Source organism: Pogonomyrmex barbatus, unplaced genomic scaffold (assembly GCF_055798465.1).
Source record: "Pogonomyrmex barbatus isolate J1 unplaced genomic scaffold, ASM5579846v1 scaffold4, whole genome shotgun sequence".
NCBI lineage: Eukaryota > Metazoa > Arthropoda > Insecta > Hymenoptera > Formicidae > Pogonomyrmex > Pogonomyrmex barbatus.
Genome location: NW_028297138.1, coordinates 9993636 through 10013373, shown reverse-complemented (window position 1 = coordinate 10013373; position 19738 = coordinate 9993636). Strand labels below are relative to the sequence as shown.

The 19738-nt window shown below is 37.7% G+C and overlaps 2 protein-coding genes across 5 annotated transcripts; both read right to left on the bottom strand.

The window, feature by feature from the left end:
* Positions 1-639: 639 nt before the first annotated feature.
* LOC105423591 (uncharacterized) lies at positions 640-3067 on the bottom strand. The gene is made up of 2 exons (XM_011633391.3): positions 1964-3067; positions 640-1560 (listed from the first exon to the last, which is right to left on the bottom strand). Exons 1-2 carry the CDS (start codon positions 2055-2057, stop codon positions 1115-1117), a joined length of 540 nt encoding a protein of 179 aa, XP_011631693.2. The 5' UTR covers positions 2058-3067; the 3' UTR covers positions 640-1114.
* Positions 3068-3206: 139 nt separating this feature from the next.
* Positions 3207-19227, bottom strand: Dhit (regulator of G protein signaling double hit). 4 transcript variants are annotated; one of them, XM_011633386.2, is made up of 5 exons: positions 16236-19227; positions 12257-12576; positions 11560-11571; positions 9518-9926; positions 3207-7597 (listed from the first exon to the last, which is right to left on the bottom strand). In XM_011633386.2, exons 1-5 carry the CDS (start codon positions 16242-16244, stop codon positions 7361-7363), a joined length of 987 nt encoding a protein of 328 aa, XP_011631688.2. In that variant the 5' UTR covers positions 16245-19227; the 3' UTR covers positions 3207-7360. The 4 variants fall into 4 exon arrangements, with proteins under 4 accessions (XP_011631688.2, XP_011631689.2, XP_011631691.2 ...); XM_011633387.2 differs by having other exon boundaries at positions 12260-12576; XM_011633389.2 differs by lacking the exon at positions 11560-11571 and having other exon boundaries at positions 16236-19224.
* Between the last annotated feature and the right edge of the window lie 511 nt (positions 19228-19738).

The window sequence follows — 19738 nt, the reverse complement described above, 5'->3', positions numbered from 1 at the left end:
TATTATACTATGATCATATCTTTTCACCAAACGGATGAGAATAACGAAAGTTCTTTGATGAGAAGAGTATTGTAAATCTATGTATAATTTGATCGAGAAATTGTATTAGCAGTCCTTTTTTTCTTTATACATGCATTTAAAATTTTTTTCATCGTTTTTATGCAATACAAGAACATTATCGAGCACGCGCTTCGCGCATACCACATATTTCTTAATCTTTTTTTTTTATTTTTATTCGATTTTTTTCAGATTTTGATTTTAGATTTATCAAATATTATTTATTAAATAAGTTACTTTAAAAAATTATTATTTAGAAGATTATTTATCTATATTAACAGTCACGTTCAGCAGAACGTTTATTTTGTCAACTATTGAATGTTTTATATGTGCTGAGATTATAGATTATACTTCCTGATTTAGAAGTATAATTTGATATCACAGCAAACATAGAGAAAATTTTCAATAAAATTGTAAAATAAAATTACTAAATGTGATCAATGCTTATTCTGTATGATTATTATTTTCTTGGAAATGTAGATATATTTGTAAAATAATATTTTTATAAGTCTATCTCATCTGTATCTCATATATATTTGTGATGATTTTTTATTATACAAGAGAATAAAAGTAGATAAAAGATTTTCATACTTATTTTATTCTTTCATTTTGAATTCATATTTTATTCATTATTTTTTTTAGCATATAAGGTTTATCGAAAGGATATAATCTAGCATAATATCAATAATAATAACAATAATGTAAATATATAATATCAATAATATCAATTATAATCGAATACAATAAATAAAATCAAAAACAAAATAAGAATTGCATAAATATATTATTTAAATTATTTATAGATAATAATTTGTCACATTTTGTGTTACATTAATTTCATCTAAGAATTTTTAACGCTTTATCTTGTTGAATAACTTTTTCCTATACGTACATTCATTCAAGATGACGTTGTAACAAACATTTATTATTATTATTAATCTTGTTTTAAACTAACAAGCCATAAGATAATCAAGATAAAGATTTATATAGATAGATTTATTTGAAATGCATTATAAATTCGTAATTTTAATTTGCTTTTAAGAATAGAAATTTAAATTTATGAACCATATCCGTACATTTGTAATATTAAATTAATTATATTAAGTATATAGATTATAGGCTCCAAGCTGGAAGAACTACTTTCCGCTATTTCATTCAATTTCGGCAAGAATTTCTTAAAGAAATTAATTGCTTCTTGTAGTAATGCATTTGAATTTTGGTTTCCAATTACTTGTATGTAGCATACAATGGCTTTGAACGTTTTGATCGGTTCTGTAGTAATATTCATAAGCGATTCGATTAAGTCTTCGCTAGATATGTTTTTGGGGCACAAATCTTTTTGCCTAGTCATTATACCGTATACAAAGAATATTAAATCTGGAATTTCATTTCTAACATTGTACTTCATCGATGAAACTATCTGCGATAGACTATCTCTTCTCTGCCTTGAAAGAGATTTTTCGAAAGGTACATTTGCATAGTCCAGTTTATAATCTTCATTATCTAAAAATTATATAATAATAATAATAATAATAATAATAACAAAATAATTATTGTGATACAAATATTAAATTCTATATTAATTTATATTTTATTTATATAAAACATATATATTATATTTATGTTGGAATATTGCATCAAATAACTATTTATCATTTAAATATTATAAAATTTTGATTAATTTCAAAAAAAGCATAGAAAAATAATGATAATAATTTAACAGAGTATATACTTCATATAGAAACGTTCGTAACTAAAAAAAATTTATTTATAATCCTCTTAGGATGATATTTAATATTATAACTTTAAAAAGTATGACAATGTAATTCCATGATAAGTTAAAACATTTTTAAATAAAAACGTTATATATTTTAATCATATTCTTATAATACATTTTAAAACTTACTTGTCTTTTTTATGAAATTAATTTTTTCTTCACCAATTGTTCGGCAGGATCCGTACATCACGGTTAGACAAAGGATCAGAATTGATACTCTCATTTTGTGAACAGTTAATCTTAAAATATTGAATCTGATGTGTCGGCTGTCGATTTTTGTTTTGTTTCTTACTTTGTTGGAAACAATTATTTTGTCGAAGTGTATTGTTTCTTTTTCTCCTTTGGTAGAAGTATTTTGCAGAAATAATTAATCAAATGCAATTTTTTGACAATCTAACTTTTAACTTGATTCTGAACAATAAAAGTTATAAATGATGTTTAAAACCAGAGCTTGCAATATTTTAAATTTACGTTTTTTTCTTATTATTTCTGTTCGATAAATTAAGAATTTATTTTATTTTACGTTTTATTTAATCTATAAAGAAATATCTTTTATTGAAAACGTACGTACTCAAATTTGCAACAAACTTGCTTCGTTGGCAGCATTAGTAGAACTAATAATACAAACGACTTTTCATGGACAAATGCTGACGCATAATGCATTACGCATGTAAGTTCTGTTATCAGTAATTTTGTATGGAAAAACGCTGTCGACTATGATGATATTTACAATCAACCTATCTATCTATTTTGCAATTTACATGATAAAATAGATTTCCAGGTTGTGAAATAATATGACAGGTAGTTTAATAAAAATATTGTGAAATTAAACACAGAATTTTAAATATTAAATGAAAACAATAAAATATTGCTTCTACATCGCGTAAATAAATCTTGAAGTCAGTTAGTTTCGAAATTTTTCAATGAAGAATGTTTTTAAGTTTTTTTTATTAACCATTGTTGAGTTTTCTTGGCATAAAATAAAAATCAATTACAAAAATCAATGTAATAAATAAAGATATTAATTTAAAATTTGTGGCAATATTTCTGACATTTTTTCAGGAGACTTCCTCTTGAGTGTACTTTTCCGAATGGTAAAATTTAATGACTGGATTTATATATTGTATACTGTAACAAGATAAATTGGAATTTACTTAAGGATTCGTAGATTACTTACCTGCACACGTTGCGTTGAACGGATTTACGATTGTCTTGAAAATAAAAACTAAAAAGCTAAAATATGCAAAGATTGGGAGAGATTCATGCTCACGATCGCAGCTGTGCAAATAATGGGTCTAATCGCATGCCCTTACCTCTCCGCCCTAAACAGATTTTAAGGGAGATATCCTCGTGAAAAAAGAAGCAGGGGATCGAAGGTTGAGAAAATTGTGCGTTTATTAGTGAAGACGACGTTCGAGCAATCTCACCGCTTAATTTCATCGACGATGCCGACGCGAGGCCTCCGGAAGTCGCGTTGAGGTCCTAAATGAACAGCCCTGGCTAAAGATAAAAGAGGAGAGAGCGAGTGCTTTTGACAAAGACATTTAACTTCTATATCACAAAATTTCTATATCACATACTTCTTGCGACCTGTCTGCAAAAATTGCAACAAATAAAAGCAATAAAATAAAAATTTACAATAATGAAGATAACAACATTAGAGTCGCATAATAACGATAATAATGATAATTACTCTACCACGATATAAAACCGACGATAATAATAAGATGATAATATTGCATTTACAAGTCTTAAAGGGACATTTACGCCTATTATCGCTCTTTCTTCTTCTTCTCTTGGTCTAATCGCGCAATTCTCATTCCGTTCTTCACTGTATCTCTTTCGTCTTCCGTATCGGTGTCACGTGAGCATGGCAGATGCCAGAATTAAGATCTCCACTAGGTACCGTCATCTTTCGTTTTCGGTCGCGGCGGACGGGGCTGTCCTCGCGTCGAACAAAAAATCGAAGATTAAAAAGAGTCACGCATCAATCTCTCGCATTCTCTCATACTCGGCATGCTCGCATTCGGCACCTATGTGGAACATAGTACATATTTTTCTGTATATTTATATATATATTTTTTTCTCTCTTTATATTTATATATATATATATATATATATATTTATATATTTATATTTATAATCATTAATTCTCTTCGTTCATTATACCTATCTATATATTATCTACAGGGCAGTAGCCAAACGTGACTGACTGTGCGAGTGTTGTCGCTTGTGCTATCCGCTCGCGACGATACCAAACGACTTCGATTTGACTAGAGAGATGCGCGCTCATATATCGCTTCACGTCTCCCGATTACGATGATCTTCGGGAGTGTAGGTGCGCCTTTTTTTTTTTTGTTACGTGGCATGTATATGCTTTGACATGTCTATTTGTCGCGACGTATATACCGATCTATGTCGCAAATGTAGATCGCGCGGACGCGCCGCGATGCGCTCGAAAGATTATCGCTTTTCTGGTCATAGTGCGGCAAATATTACCGTCCGTCGTTTGCCGATGAGCTTCAGCGAGTTTTCCTGAGAGTATATTGTTTCGCGAGAGGAAAAATAAAAAAGAGTTAAGTACATAAGTGTAACATGAGTCTCTTGAGCTTGCGATACGCCGTCGCGACCTCGGCCGAACGTCGATCTCGCGATCGCAAAGATCGGTCTCACGACGTGAGACGAGATGTCAACAATGGTGGCAAATTTACATCTGACATTCATTACGTGAGTTTTGCGCGTCCGACGTAGATATAAATGCCGAGGAGTTTCTTCGAGATATTACTTTATTTAAAACTAGATATTATTATTAAGCTTTGCGTTTAACATTAGTCCCATCTTTTTCCACACTTCTTCGTATTGTAATGTAATATTCTGTAACGATCATTGTAACGATCATTCCTCAGCACTTATAACCGTCAAGCGCAGTACGATGCGCATATCGCAATGGATCTCAGATATAAAAATATCGCAGGGAATATTCTCTGCAACACTTTTGTAAGCAGAAGATAAATCCGAAGACGAAGTAGATCGTTCGAGTCGAAGCGCATCGCGGCCGAGAAGAAATAGCAACTGATAGCAAGCGGGCGCCGCGGCGCGAATGATGCTCGCTTTTCGATCGTGCACCGCTCACAAACATACGACGAGTCATCACGTCGTATCTCTTTCTTTTACTTTATTTGAATTTATTTTATTTTAAATCCTATCTCATAATTATATACTTATAAATTAGTGTGTTAAAAGATGTATCCACACCGCGACGCCTCACCGCTTTTCGTCGAACGCCGCTTCCGTTAAATTTCTCTTTTTCTCTCTCTTTCTCTCTTCGCGCTTCTTCTCCTTCATCGCTCCCATTAACGTATTAACGATGACAGTCCAATTTCGATGCGACAACTTCGACTTTTCGCGCGAGTTCGAGGATATATTTGTTTTTCTCATGCTTAGGCCTTTTTTCTCCACGATCGCGTGACAATGACTAGATTCTATACGAGCGTACACGCTTTTTGCGTCAGCGTGGGTATATGTGTGCGTGTGTCTCTGTACACATATATATGTGTATGTGCGTGTGTATGCGTAATCGTGTGTGCGTATGCGTGTGATTTATGTCGATCGAGTGTCATTCTTTGGTGATCGTCAGATTAGTAGTTGGCTTCGACGCATGTTCGATCTTTGGTGTGTTCTCGCTGGCAGTAGCTCAATATCCGCCATGGGGATGACGCACCAGAAAGTGGCGAAGATCCCTGTCCATCGGTAAGTCGTAAAAGTGCAGTGAAAGCGAACGAATCGAAGTAACCCTTAATAATAATGCTCGAGAAAATGATGCGATCTCCCATTTTCTCTTCCTTTCGATATTCTCCTCGTTCTTTCGAATAAATACGAACGATTTCGTGACCTTCCGAGGAGGAAAACTTGTGGACTACTGGTGATTATAGAAAAATGCGCGCGATAAAAAATGCATTACCCTGAAGTTACGGCGGGCTGTTAACTTGATTCTCCCATATCCATAGAAGGTAAACGTCGCGGAAACGAGAGAGAAATAGAGAGAAAGAGAGAGGGAGAATGAGAGAAAGAGATAGATAAATAGATAGATAGATAGATAGATAGATAGAGAGGGGGGAGAGAGAGAGAGAGAGAGAGAGAGAGAGAGAGAGAGAGAGAGAGAGAGAGAGAGAGAATGGTAAATTCGATCTTGAGCAGATTAAACCTATCTTCACAAAAACACGCGTTATTCTCAACGAATCTTTGCAATATGCGTTAATTATAAGATCACAGGAGACACAATCGCAATGCGCCCGGGATTAATTGCGTCCTGAGAAAGAGATAAATATCCATTATTCCTCGAAAATTCAATTCGCGAGCCTTCAGAGCTTGTTCTTCCAGAAAAATGCGTGTTTACATTTTCAGTCGAATAAATCGAATTAGAAATATGTGGCAATTATCATTATCACTAACTGAACGCATTAGATAAATATGGTAAGCATCTCGTTTCATCGAATGTAATGGACTTAAATTAAATGATTAATCCCTTTCAATCTACTTGGTCTTTGGCAAACTGAATTAGAATCATATCATCGGCCATTTTACATGCGTAAATTTTATTAAATGTTATAATTAAGATTATTCTCCGAATTCTTCTTCGAGAAGTACAAGAGGGTATTTCGATTATTCGTTAAGGATTGTGAAAGACATAAGTTTGATCCAAATCGAATTCGCTTAAGCCGAGGAGAGCGAAAGAGAAAAGGGAAGCTCGCGAGTTCGGGTCGATCTTCTACGATGGGCTTCTTTTAAGTTACGACGAGGGTAGATCGCGAGTTTCGAGGGACATAGGAGGATCGATGGTGTTCGCGATGGTGCCTGCCATCCCCGTGCGATCGCGTGACCTTCCTTTCTCCGGTTACGATCCACCGTCCCGCCTGCATGCGCCCTGCATCGGACTTTTGAAAGTGGAACGCCGTGATTTGTGATCTACGCGACCGACTGCGATCGCGATCTCGTGTCATACGTTCAGTCCATTATCATCATCGTCATCATCATCATCATCATCATCATCATTATCATCATCAATCATCATCATCATCATCATCATCATCATCATCATCATCATCATCATCATCATCATCATCATCATCATCATCACCATCATCATCATCATTAACATCATCATCATCATCGGTGTCGTAACGGCTCGCGCGCAATGGCGAGCGCGATTACGTGGCCCCGTTGCGCCTTCGTGTGGAAGAGCGAATCACTGAACAAGCTCCTGGCTTTCGTGCAAGCAATCTGATGCGATCAGAAAGCTCGTCGTTTACCCGAGGGGATGGAGGTTCCCTCCTTCGAGAGGGATTAACTTCGTCGGCCATGTCCGCTCGGATGATCCCTCGCCTCGACGGAGGCTCTCCGACGAGGAGGGTAGTTGCAAACCCTTGTCGAACGGTTCGGCCGATCGACGCGTGGCTTTAATGAAGGTGCTTGATTTTAGAGATCTTGGTCCGCGCCCCCGACGTCTCTGGACCATCACGATCACGATTACGTTGCCCCCCGCTTGCTTTTTGTCTTTCCACTGTGTTCTTGGGTGCTCGGGCTGGGCGGACCGCTACTATTCATCCTGGCCACCCTCCGGTAAATCTCACTGTTGACAAAGCGCGGATACGAGTCCCGATGCATTAGGGTGTAGATTTGAAGCTGCGCCTCGTCAAAGGTGTGCGGTGTAGGCTCCACCATGTTGCGATTCACAATTTCCCGTACCCGTGAATCCAAACTCACCTACAAATGTGAACAAAAAACATGAATCACGTGAAATTTTTGTAATATTGTTAATTACATATAAGAAAGAATATCTTACAAAATTGCAAGTAATTATACTGTTTTTAATTTGCGGACTGCTAGTCACATGTAATTTACATTTTTTTATATAAAATGTTAAGATTTTTTTATAATCCTCTCTCTATAATATTTACATATCTCTCTAGAAAAAATAATAATACACAATAAAAATTATTAACGTTGCAAAATCCTATTTTTTTATTTAACTACATAAATTGATTTTTCAAAAATAGATTTCTCCTGATTAATGACTTCAAAGATGAAGATACGTAAGGCCTGTAATATGTAAATCTTTTGACTTAATTTCGCAACAATCTTTCTTTATCACAAAATATATGTTCAAAGTTATAAACAATGATGAAAAAAACTTTCCGAGAATTATAGGCTGTAATGTGTATGAGAGGTACCTTTAACACGATTTTTTTTACGTTATCTCGTAAAACTATCTACGTGATTGCAATAACGTACGGACGTGCACCGTACAATTTGCTGTAATGTTCAAATGGTAAAAGAAGGTTCGTGCATTCGCCCTGTTTGGACGGCTGAATAAATTGTTAAAGGGGTCACTGGGTCACTAGGTCAGTTAGTTAATATGGAAGAAATCAGTCACGCGCATTCGCAGCTTTTCTCAAACCAAACAGTATATTGCAAAAGTACATCCCTCTTTGCATCAAACTGCATTTAACTTTACCGAATCGTTTTTCTAATTTCTGCGCGTTTATACTGGATTTTCCGCATTCGATAAAAGGGCGCAATTAAATAATACATCCTATAACACGTTATCGATTCTACCGTCAAATTTAATAGCTTTGGAAGTGTCGGAATTATTCTACGTTATGAAATGTATAAATGTTTATGATGCATTGCACGGGCTATTCAAAGTAGCAGATAAAGATCGCATGCCGCTGCATGTGCCATTATATTAACTAGATGGTTATATGTTTAGAAATTGCTTATATATTTCTAGGTTGACGTTATCTCTACTTCCGTCAAATATACCATAATAGTGTGTATAGCAGGTTTTTCCAGAAAAATGAGAATTCTTATATTAGTATCGTAGTAGTTTCAAGCATCATGTAAAATAATTATAACTGTTTTGCAATACTCACACATTGAAAATATTAATGTATATAATATTAATAATTGCAATCGCATAACTAATTTTATGAGAAAATGTAAAAAAGATCGTGTTAAATATTGCGAGATACCTCTCGCAATATTAATATAATATATTTGATTTCTTAAAATAATATATCGATTATATATATATTAAAAGCATTTATAATTATTTTTTATCATATTTTGTCAAGAGCAAAATTTTATTAAATCGGTCGAATAATCGTGAGAAAAAATACAAAGAGAGAGTAATAAATTAAATTAATCAATTAAAAATATTTAAAAATTGCCAAATAAATTAAAAAGATATATGAAAAAGATATACGAGAATACATAAAGGATATAAAAACTTGTCTCAAATAACTAATAATTTTAATTATCGCTAGTAATTATACATTAACCTTTAGAAGAGAGGGGGTCTATTTTTAAAATCTTCCAGCTTTCTCTTGAGCAAAATTTATTATAATTTATTATAATTCACGATATTTATTGCTTTAAAATATAAAATATTGTTTCAGCACTACTATAGTAGCCTCTCTAAAGATAAATAGTAATACAAAAATAAAATCTTACTTTTATGAAAAAAAAAAACTATGATTATATTATTTTACAAAGCTGTAGACGTAAATAAGAGATCAGCAGTCATTTGCTGGCTTCTGAGCGCTTCGATTAAGTTACGTTAAGGATACTTCATAACGAATTAAATAAGAGTTTTATGCGATAGCAAATGGAGAGTTTACTCACTTCCTTTGGCGAAAGTATGGATATGTAATCCTCGTAAATATAGCGCGCCTTCTCCTCGATCGTCTCGGGATTGCTCTCCCTCTTGAGTTGCTCGCAGGCAAGCCAAAAGGCGATGTTCTCCTCGCTATACTCGCTTACGAGAAACTCTCTAAAGAGTTTGCGACCAGCGGCGCTCTTCATGAGTTTGTCGAAGGAGGAACCCCAGGATCGGACCTCCTCCAAGCTGCAACGTTCTAGACCGCCGTCGAAGCCGTCTAGTCCGTCGAGACCGTTACCCGCACCTGCACCCGCAAAGTCGGAGACGACAATACCGCCGCCGTGTTCGCCACCAACACCGGCGTTGCCTTTTTTCTTTCCCTGATCACCTGCACCGCCGGTTCCCGTCGAATTACCGCCCACTGCCGCCAAACTGAGACGACAGCGCACGTTAGAACTATTGCAGGCATCTCATTGTCATTAACAACGCATGGAATGTGAAATAAGCGATGTGGTTTAGTGAATAGGAGAGTAATGTCACCATGACAAAAAAAATTTCTAACTATTTCTAACAGCTTTCATCATCAGATTTTCATGTTGGAAAAGAATAATTTTTTTATATATAATATTTAAATTTTAATCATTATCATTGCATAATTAAAATAATTAAGTATAGCAATTCGTTGTGCTTCTTGTCGTACAATTGTTGTAAATAAAATTATACTTTTAAGTATTGATATTCTGTATTGATATTAAGTATTGATAATTCTGACGTGTAATTTGTTTTATCATTCAAATTAAAATGTATTATATTAAATTAATTGTATTAATGACTGTGAACCATCGCGTTAATTACAACGATCGTACGACGATAATGCTTGGTGATTGTCGTTGGCGAATATGAGGATGACTGAAGAAACGCGAACGTGAAAGTAATGACAGACAGCCGAGGGGCAGAGAAGATGTGTAGGAAATGAATATTAAACTTGGTAACCTCGGGAAATGAAGAGATATAAAATGAGCAGTGAAGGGAGGAATATAATCCGGCAGACACGCACACGAATACAGTAGGAAATGATAATGGATGACTAACGACTGTCAGGATAGCTAATTTAATTGAGACTGCGAATAATGCGAGATACAAAGACATGTGAACGGCTAGCATCGAACCGAGAAAAAATATTAATCGTGTCGATAACAGGAACAGGAATCGGGTCATTGGAAGGCCGATTCTTTGTGCTTGATGACGCGGTTGTCCTATGGCGTTTACGAACCACAACTGCGGAAATAAATGGCGACTCTGAACGGTTTACGCGACTTAGTCACTTAGCAGATGATTGAGAAAAATGATTGTTTCGGCTGCCCTCTAAAGCAATTATAATTATATTTCTAAACAATTTTCCACGTGACTAAATAAAAAAATAATATTCGGCAATTTTATATTTCTCACGTGTGCTATTTCATTTGGTGTAAAATATTACAAAACACTCTAATTTTGTAGATATTTTATCATTTATTGAAATTTTATTTCAACAAAATTGTTCCTTTCAAAAATATCTTTTATTTAGAATTATTATAAAAAATAGACAATTACTAAAAATTATAATTTTATATAACTATAATATTAATTGTTTTTAAATGAAGCTTTAGACTGTTATATCTCGAGTGCGTTGGTGTCTTCAAGAGTAAAGGAAAAATATAACATTGCGCAACATGAAGTAAGTAGAAAACCTTAAATGGCGCTAAATTGAAGAGAGTTACGTATAAAAATACGTATTTTTAGAAAGATTTCTTCTAATGAAACGACCAAGTTTCCTTACAGACGCATATTTCTGTGGTAAGGATTCAGGAAACGCCATTGCACTTTAGGTAAACTCTTTCGGGTCGATGCCAGCTCAGAATGAGTAGGCTATTCGCATATAATCTGCGAAGATGGCTCGCGTAGGAAGGATGCGTGGTATGTGCATAACCCCGTTTCTGTGAGCCGTAATACGTGCATTACGATAGCATCATCATCGACATAACATACAAGCAGCATTAACGCACACAGTCCGTGGCCTGCTTACCATTTATTCCTACTTGTGGCATGAAACACAGAAAGGCAATATGTAGGTACGTCTGCACGGCAATAAATGGATCACACGTGAGAGTTTAAAGACAATGGACCGATATCGTTTCAATGGTGAGAGGTTCACTAGATGAAGTAAGCACGAAAATAGCCGCGCGATAACGATAATAACACGTTACAAGTCATATGTGCTCATCTACTTTGTACTATTGATAATGAAAATTCTTTGTGCTAATGTTTTGTTTTATTTTGTTAGTAATATGTAATTACAGGGTAAAAATTGAAATCTTTTCGCGCAAGAGATCCCTTTGCGCTCATTAACAATTTGCCCATTGTCATTATGAATCGCGTATCATTATTCATTATTTAGAAAAAAACATTTCGTACATTGGTGCGTCTGCTTCAAGAATTAAATCGATATGATATGTCATTATTAAAGAAGACGTACTTAATAATCGACAAGATCACTGGTAAATAATTTGATTCGTCTTCTATTCTTTAAAGAAAATATTAAAAATATAAAATTAAAAATATAAAATTATAAAAAAAAACGTCTAATAAAATGCCATTGCTTGACTTCCAAGTAAATTTTTTTCAAGTAAATTTTTTCCAAATAAATTTTTTTTAACATAGTAAATTTTTTTCAACATCAGCCGCATCAATGTAAGAGATTGATCAGGCAGGATCGATAATACCACGAGCAACTGCAGCAACAACACCAGCATAGGCAACAGTTGTCTTTCTTCGATCGGCTCGTGAATCCTGCCTGGCGTTGCTGTTGCTGCGACTGCTGCTGCGACGCGGGCGCCTGTTGCTGCTGCTGCTGTGACTGTTGCTGTTGTTGCTGTTGCTGCTGCTGCTGAGACGATTGTTGCGGATTACTGTGCTGCATCGTAGACCCTGAGGCCTGGCCTTGGTTCTGTGCACGGAGGCGGCAACCACCAGCTACACCTTCGCCGCCTGTGCCGTGACTAACGCCGATCCCCATTGCGGTTGCACCAAGTCCACTCGACATCTGCAAGCGACATTCGCCTTCTGAATCCGCGCACTACGTGCATACAAGTTTATCCCGAATCTAAGAATAGTTCTATTAAATCAGTGGCTTCCAGAACACAATGGAGCACTTGTCGATTTCTTGATTTATTTACGCGAGATAGCGCTGACATTGAATCTTTTTAAAAATGTGCGCACGAATATAAACTGATAATGTTCTTTGGTGCAAATACCCTTTGCAATTAGCACATATGTAGCGACCATAGACGCCTCACAAGACGAGCGGAGTCACATCAGTCGTCAAACATAAAAAACTCATACAATGCAGCTTCCCTGATGTCGTCGCCTTTACCAGATAAAACTCCGCGTTTTGCGACTCGAAAATCCTCGCGATAAAGATAATGCGCTATCCTCGGACCGTGATTAGCCGAATTATAGCTGTTGATTTTACTTAAATAAGAGTAGAGAGAAGAGCGAGTCTGACTCGAATAGTGCATGGATCCGTAAATCGAGATTTTATATAGACCGAGACCTCAACGCGTAATAGAAACCGAGTCTTCGAAAAACAATAAAGCCAAGTCTTTATACGATAATTAAGTAAGCGAAACCAGTATTCGGGGCAATTTCCCGCATACACGCGTGTTCTTATATCGACACGTAAGTCACAACAACATATATTGGTACAAAGTTAAATAACAAATATTTTATAATTACGTTAATCCTTACGTTAACTCATAAAAATAATAGATATTCTTTTTATATCTTGCATCAATATACTAGCAGTGATCACAAAAAAATCATGAAAATAACTTGAAAAAAGACTTGAAAAGACTTGAAAATAACAGAAAAAGGATTCGTTATATATAAAAAATAAGTTTTAATAAAGTATTTAGAACGAGAACAATGATCGTTAAATTCTCATTTAAATAAGTTCATAAATAACAAATTCTAGGAAGAGAACACAATAATCTACTCGTATGTGGCAATACGATAAAGTGAAGCTCTAGTCAAAATAAGCTGGTTGATAATTGACACATAAGCCTTCAAAAAGCAACCAATTAGTTCGGATACGATTGTCGTACGCTCAGCTGCACGTATCGATTGGCTTGTATTTTCAGCGCAGCCCGGATGACGATATCGAAGTGAGAGATGTAGCTGGAGATTTATTATTCTTCCGTTCGCCGTTCCGTTCGAGGTCTCCGGTATTTAAAATTCATGATCGCCAGACGGCTGAGCTGACCGATATTGGATTCTCGGAGAAAGTCTAAGGAGAGGATTAAACCCTTAATGCCATATTTAAGAACGCGATCTCAATTCGAAATCAGTACATTTCCAATCGTATCTCAATAAATTTTGACGTTTGTACTTTTACTCATAATGTTCTAGTTTTTATAGAGCAAATCGATAATCAAGTTTGTTGCCATGTGAACATATTTCTATCTTCTCTTCCTCCCTTTTGCGAACTTACATAAAAAAAAAAAAAAAAAAAACATATAACATCAAATATCAACGAGAAAAATAATATTTCATTTTAACGATCAAAATCCGAGCGAAAATAGAATATCGCTAAATATTAGTCTCGACGCAATTCGCATAATTTAGAATCCTGCGTCTTCTCTCGATCCGCCTTAAACGCAAGAAAAATACCTCGTAAACAAACGAACGAAATCTCGAGCTCATGAATTTATTCCAGCATCTAAACCTCGCGGAAATATTCAGCGCTGGCTTGCCCATTTTCTCTCGCAGCACAAACGAGATTCGCGGAATGAAGTTTGGGTTATACCCGCCTGCACAGATGCACGTAGCCGCGTTCGACCCTTTATTTTTATACCGCATTGTATATCGATGACCCGCTCTCTCCGTGCGACCTCGCGCGATAACGACTACATCGGACAGTAGCTTATAGGGGATGTGGGCAGAGGTTGATAAACAGCGGGCACTGGCGTAAAGTGTACACGTGTATCCGCGAGTAAACGTGGTGGCGCATACGAATAAGCTGCGCGCGTAAAGACGATGGAAAAAAAAAAAGAAAGGGAAAAGAGAAAAACAGACGGGAGAGGAAATTGGGCAACTGGGATTGGGAGAGATTGAAAAGAGGATCGTCGTTTAATCGCTTATAGTGCGATATAAATCAGCCGTATATTTATGCAAGCACGGCGATTTAGAGCGGTCGGAAAATAGAAGAGACCACGCGCAAAAATCGCGCTTCGAGCGGCTGCTTCGTAAAAACACATCACGCGATTTACACGAGGCGAATTTTAGTCCGTGCGGATATCACGGGGATCATCTCTCCGAAAACAAGACTTCGATTACGAGACAATATAACGATGCAAATTTCAATAATCTCCAGGCGCGATTTGTTTTGGCAGACATTGTGGAAACAAGCCGTTGCTTACGGAGAACACTGCGAAATTTAGGAAATACTTCGTGCTAGGCGATTGATTGCGAGCTTTGAATTTTGTATAAGTTAGCTTCAAGATAGCTTGAATATAATAATCAAAGCTTATATTACTGAGATACACATATCCGCAAACATTACCAGATTATTTCTGATAAAATTTAAAATAATATAATTTCATAGAAATAATGTTGTTAATCAATTTATAATTTTATATTTATTAAAAATTAAACTTAATGACTAATAATTGTAAAAAATAAACAAATAGTTAACGAAGTAAAAGAAATATATAAAATTACAAAAAGAATTAAAGTTGCGCAGTTATATTTTATTAAAAAAAATAATCAATATATAAAATTTGAATCAACATTAAATGAATAATAATAAATAATAAATAAATTATTTGTTAATTATTATTGGTTCATCTTAGATCGTTAATATAGTGACATTTGTACAGAAATGTATATTTGTACAAGAAAGATGATTGACATCCTCCGATATAATTTTGAATGTTAGTTTGATGATAGAGAATCGTATGCAATCCTCAGATGCAAATACTGTCACGCGTTTAAAACAGTTCTAAAACGATGATAGTGTTTACGCATAAGCCGTGTGTCAACATGTCAATGGCCCAATGGTGAGTTGGCTTCATGCAGCACGCAATCGCGAAGCACGTGCAAGCTGCAATCCCTCCGTTTCTCTCCCCGCAAACTTTGTCCGATAATTCCGTAAATTTATTTCGATCGAGACAAGCGTATATCCATATAAATGAAATTTGTTATGTCCCTATGTGAACATTGAATGAACGGTAGCTGCCGATATTTCAAGTGAAATTCTAACCAGCGATCCTTGTTCATTGCTATTAGACTATGCTATTTTAGGATTAATTTGTAATAATCCAATTCTATACAATTTAAGCACGATTGAATGCAATCGGTTTTCAATATTCAATCCAGCCGCATTGTTTATTTGCATGTTACTAAATCAGGAAAGGCTTTGTAAACTCCGAAAATGAGAGAGTATTAATTATGTTTGGAATAATACACGGTAGGAGAATTTTTACATGTAGTTTCAAATTTTCCGTTTTCGTAGAATCAATGTGTGGTATCCGCCACGTATACATCCACACGAGAATCAATGCGTCCCGCTACGTCGGCTGCTGTAGTTAAATACTCCTCGGGGGGAAAATCAGCGCGACTCCATTACTGTTCCGTGCTGAGCCTTTAATCCTTTCTTAAGGCAGACGTAGTGTGAATACGTTCGCACACTTCGTCTTAGCTTACCTCTATCATGTTCCATGCGCCCGAAAGCGAGCCCAGCTCGCTTTCCGCGTCTTCAGGATCAGCCTAATCGGCGCGTGACCGGCGCGACGCCGTGATGCGGGGGTGCGGGTGCGGGCACGGCCGCGGACGCACCGTGCCCGCGTTTGCGAGTGTCCCTTTCGATATGCGATCGTTCCTTTAGCCCGGTCCTCCCGCGGAGCCGCCTCGCCGGGCCTCGCCCGAAACCCGCATGCTCCCAGCGCGCGCCAATGCCTCTCAGCCGAAACCGCGTAACAACCCAGCACACGAATCCTTCACGGACTCGCGGATAGACACATAGGTACGCGCACCACCGAGCAATCAGCCTCCAAGCGGGTTCCTTGCCTCGCGATCGGGCGAGGCGCTACTACGTCGACGATGATGGCGACGTCGCGCGACGACACTGAACAACGGCGAACCCTAACAAACGAAGGGTTACGTCGTCGACGTCGTGCATGATAGTTCATCCATTTCCCGCCTTCTTCCGTTTCCTGCTGCCGCCGATAGTTCGTCGTTTTTCCCTTGTCAATCCTCTTTGCTAATATCACCCGCGCCACGATATCACTCCACCGTCACCCTCTCGCGGCGCCCTCCACCCTTCTCTCTTAACAGGACAGCCGCGCGCGCGGATCGACTGGTCGGTCGGCCGAGGTAGGAGAGAAAGGGGGAGAGAGAGAGAGAGAGAGAGAGAGAGAGAGAGAGAGAGAGACAGAGATAGAGAGCGCGAGAGGTGAGAGTGCGCGGATGCGAGACCCGTCAGAGAAGAACAGGAAGCGGAGGTCCTTCACTACCGATGGCGTTCGCTCTTTAAGAATAGGCGCGATACGATCGATTGAATTCGTTATACTGCATAGAGATACACGATCCTGTATTTCGGACTGCTAAAATTCGCTCGTTTGGTCGATCAACCAGGACCGAACTCTTAAACTTTAGAACGTCGACGACGATGCTGATGGCGGTGAAGGATGTCGTCTCACCACATTCTTTGATTACGGGGTTTAAAGGCGCGGCTGCGCCGCGCCGCGCCACACTCTCCGGCCAGCGCCGATCTCACGTCAACATCTCTTTTCTTTGCAACTGGCAAGTTTTCGTTCCCCGTTGCGCTTGACGGAATTATAAATAGGTACTCGCGCCTGTTAGAAGATGTTGCGCGAGGCGCTGGCACGGTTGAACTTAAACGCCTCCGCTGCCGCCGCTGGCACGGATCGCTGTTGATGCTGCCGCTGCGTCTGCCTATGTTCCTGACGTTGCTGACAGACGTTCGTCGCGCGAGCACGAAGGAAGGCGCAAAAGAAAGAGGCAGATAAGAGAGAAAAGAGAGAGAATGATAAAAAGAGAAGAGGACGATAGGAAATAGAGAAGGAATGTTGGTGTATTTAGCGTTAGACAGAAAAAGAAGAGTGTTGAAGGTAAGAACGTGAGATAATAAGACGGATGAGGCACAGAGAGAGAGAGAGAGAGAGAGAGAGAGAGAGAGAGAGAGAGAGAAAGGGAAGGAGAGTGGAATAAGCGAGTCGATGCGCCGGTTATTGATTGGCAGCAGTCGGGACCAGAGGGAGAGACGAACCCGTGGCGCGCTGTCACGCCGGCAAGGTAGACTGCTGAAGACTATCTTCGTGTTAGCTTCTCGTCAATTGACCGCTCGGTATCTTGTCGGAAGACTTCCGATCGAGCGTTGATCGTTGCCTCCGCGAGGTTGGTCGTACGGAAAAATTTCTTAGGAAGATCAGTTTCAGGAAGAGATTCGGATTTATCGATGATAATTATGTTGGAAGTCGTCGATTCTCTCTCGTACCATTTCGAACAGCGAGGTGCAGTTTGCTATTTTCAGAGCACGTCGGCGTTTTCTTGTTGATCTACGTCCGGAGTCAAGTGTGATATGGCGTGAAATGGAAGCAATGCAGAATCCGATGCTGGAACTTTGGTCCTAACGAAAAAAAAATCTTCGAAAGATGTGGCTCGAGAGAGAGTGTATGCCCGGAGTAGGAAGATCGATACCGATACTCGGATGCACCACCACGATCGATCGTCGCGATTCTCCCTTGGTTAATGTCGCGCGAACACTTGTCACTGATACATTCGCATGTTATACCTTATCTTTATCTTTCTCTCTCCCTTTCTCTCTCTTTCTCTCTCTCTCTTCTTTAGCTCTTTTCACTGTCCGACGCGGCGTTCAAAGGCGTATCCGGTATTATCGCGTGTCTTTTTCTCGCCGCCTCTTTTTCCGCGTGGGGACCGCTAGCTCTCGCTCCACTTTATGCGCGTATCCCTCGTTTATTACAACGCAGACAACGGTCGAAAAAGCTACCGCGAGCTTTAAAGCTCCGCGACCCGCGAGGAGCTGTCGTCCGGAGTTCGGTCAATATGGCGATTACACGCGCTTACACGGTGCCTTGGCCACCACTGTCTATCCGTCTCGCGGACGATTCCAGCGACGCCGACGCGAAGCGCCGCGACGCGAAGCTACCCGGCGCGAACGCGTCTCCGTAGACCGACGCCGACGCCGACGCCGACGCCGATGCCGTTACCATCATAGAACGCCGACGCCGACGCGATGATCGAGCCATCGGCCGAGGTACGAGCACTGCGGTGGCGGTGACGTGTTTGTACTCATGATCCTTGCGTGCGAATGACCCGCTGATGCTCCCGCAATCCTTCGCTATCACAAAAAGCGTCATTACGACTGTGACTCGCCGCGCGACGAGCTATCGTCTGAATGATCGTGACGACGGAAATCCGTGAGCTTATAACTTGATAAAGAAGATATAAAGAGAAGATGCAGAATAAAGCGACGAGCACAAACAACAGAATAATCGGGGATTTTACAAAAACAAAATAGAAATAAAAATGCTGCAAAATGATTTTTCAATGATAACAGTAATAATATTAGTAGTTATGATAGAATCATCAATGTAATAGACAGATGAATTAATTGCCGCATTATTTGAGATAAAAGCACAGAAAATAAAAATAAAAGTCAACATAAAATATTTCCTAGATAATAGTAGATAGTAGATAGATTAGAAAATGTCAAGTGATAAAATTTGATTTGAAAATGTTAAGAAAATTTATGTTACTTAAATGAAACCAATCGCTCGAAAGGTTTTTTAATCCGCAATTGAGAGAAAAATTTCGGTAAAATATAATAGTATAATAAATAGTTCGAGATTCTTTAATTTTTATTAAGAACTATAAATGAGATAATTATAATTATATTGATTTATGGTGATTACAATATATCATTTAAAATCAAAAGATCCAAAAATGTATCGAGAATTAACATTATTTTTTTCGACGCTAAATTGATATTTCTTCATACACTTAAATTTGTTAATTGCAAAATGTGATTTTATTTTATATAATTATTTGCAATTTTTAATCTTTTCATTTGCATGTCAATAAAAATGACTAGCAAATAAGAATTTTGGTCTTCCTAATTTCAAAAATGCAGAGATTTAAAGTTATCACTTCTTGGTAAGATTAAA

Coding starts and splice junctions, on each gene's coding strand:
- LOC105423591 (XM_011633391.3), bottom strand. CDS start 2,057: ATGAGAGTATCAATTCTGATCCTTTGTCTAACCGTGATGTACGGATCC. Junction 1,561..1,963: donor TAATTTCATAAAAAAGACAA/GTAAGTTTTAAA, acceptor TATAATTTTTAG/ATAATGAAGATTATAAACTG.
- Dhit (XM_011633386.2), bottom strand. Junction 7,598..9,517: donor CCATACTTTCGCCAAAGGAA/GTGAGTAAACTC, acceptor TCACATTTGTAG/GTGAGTTTGGATTCACGGGT.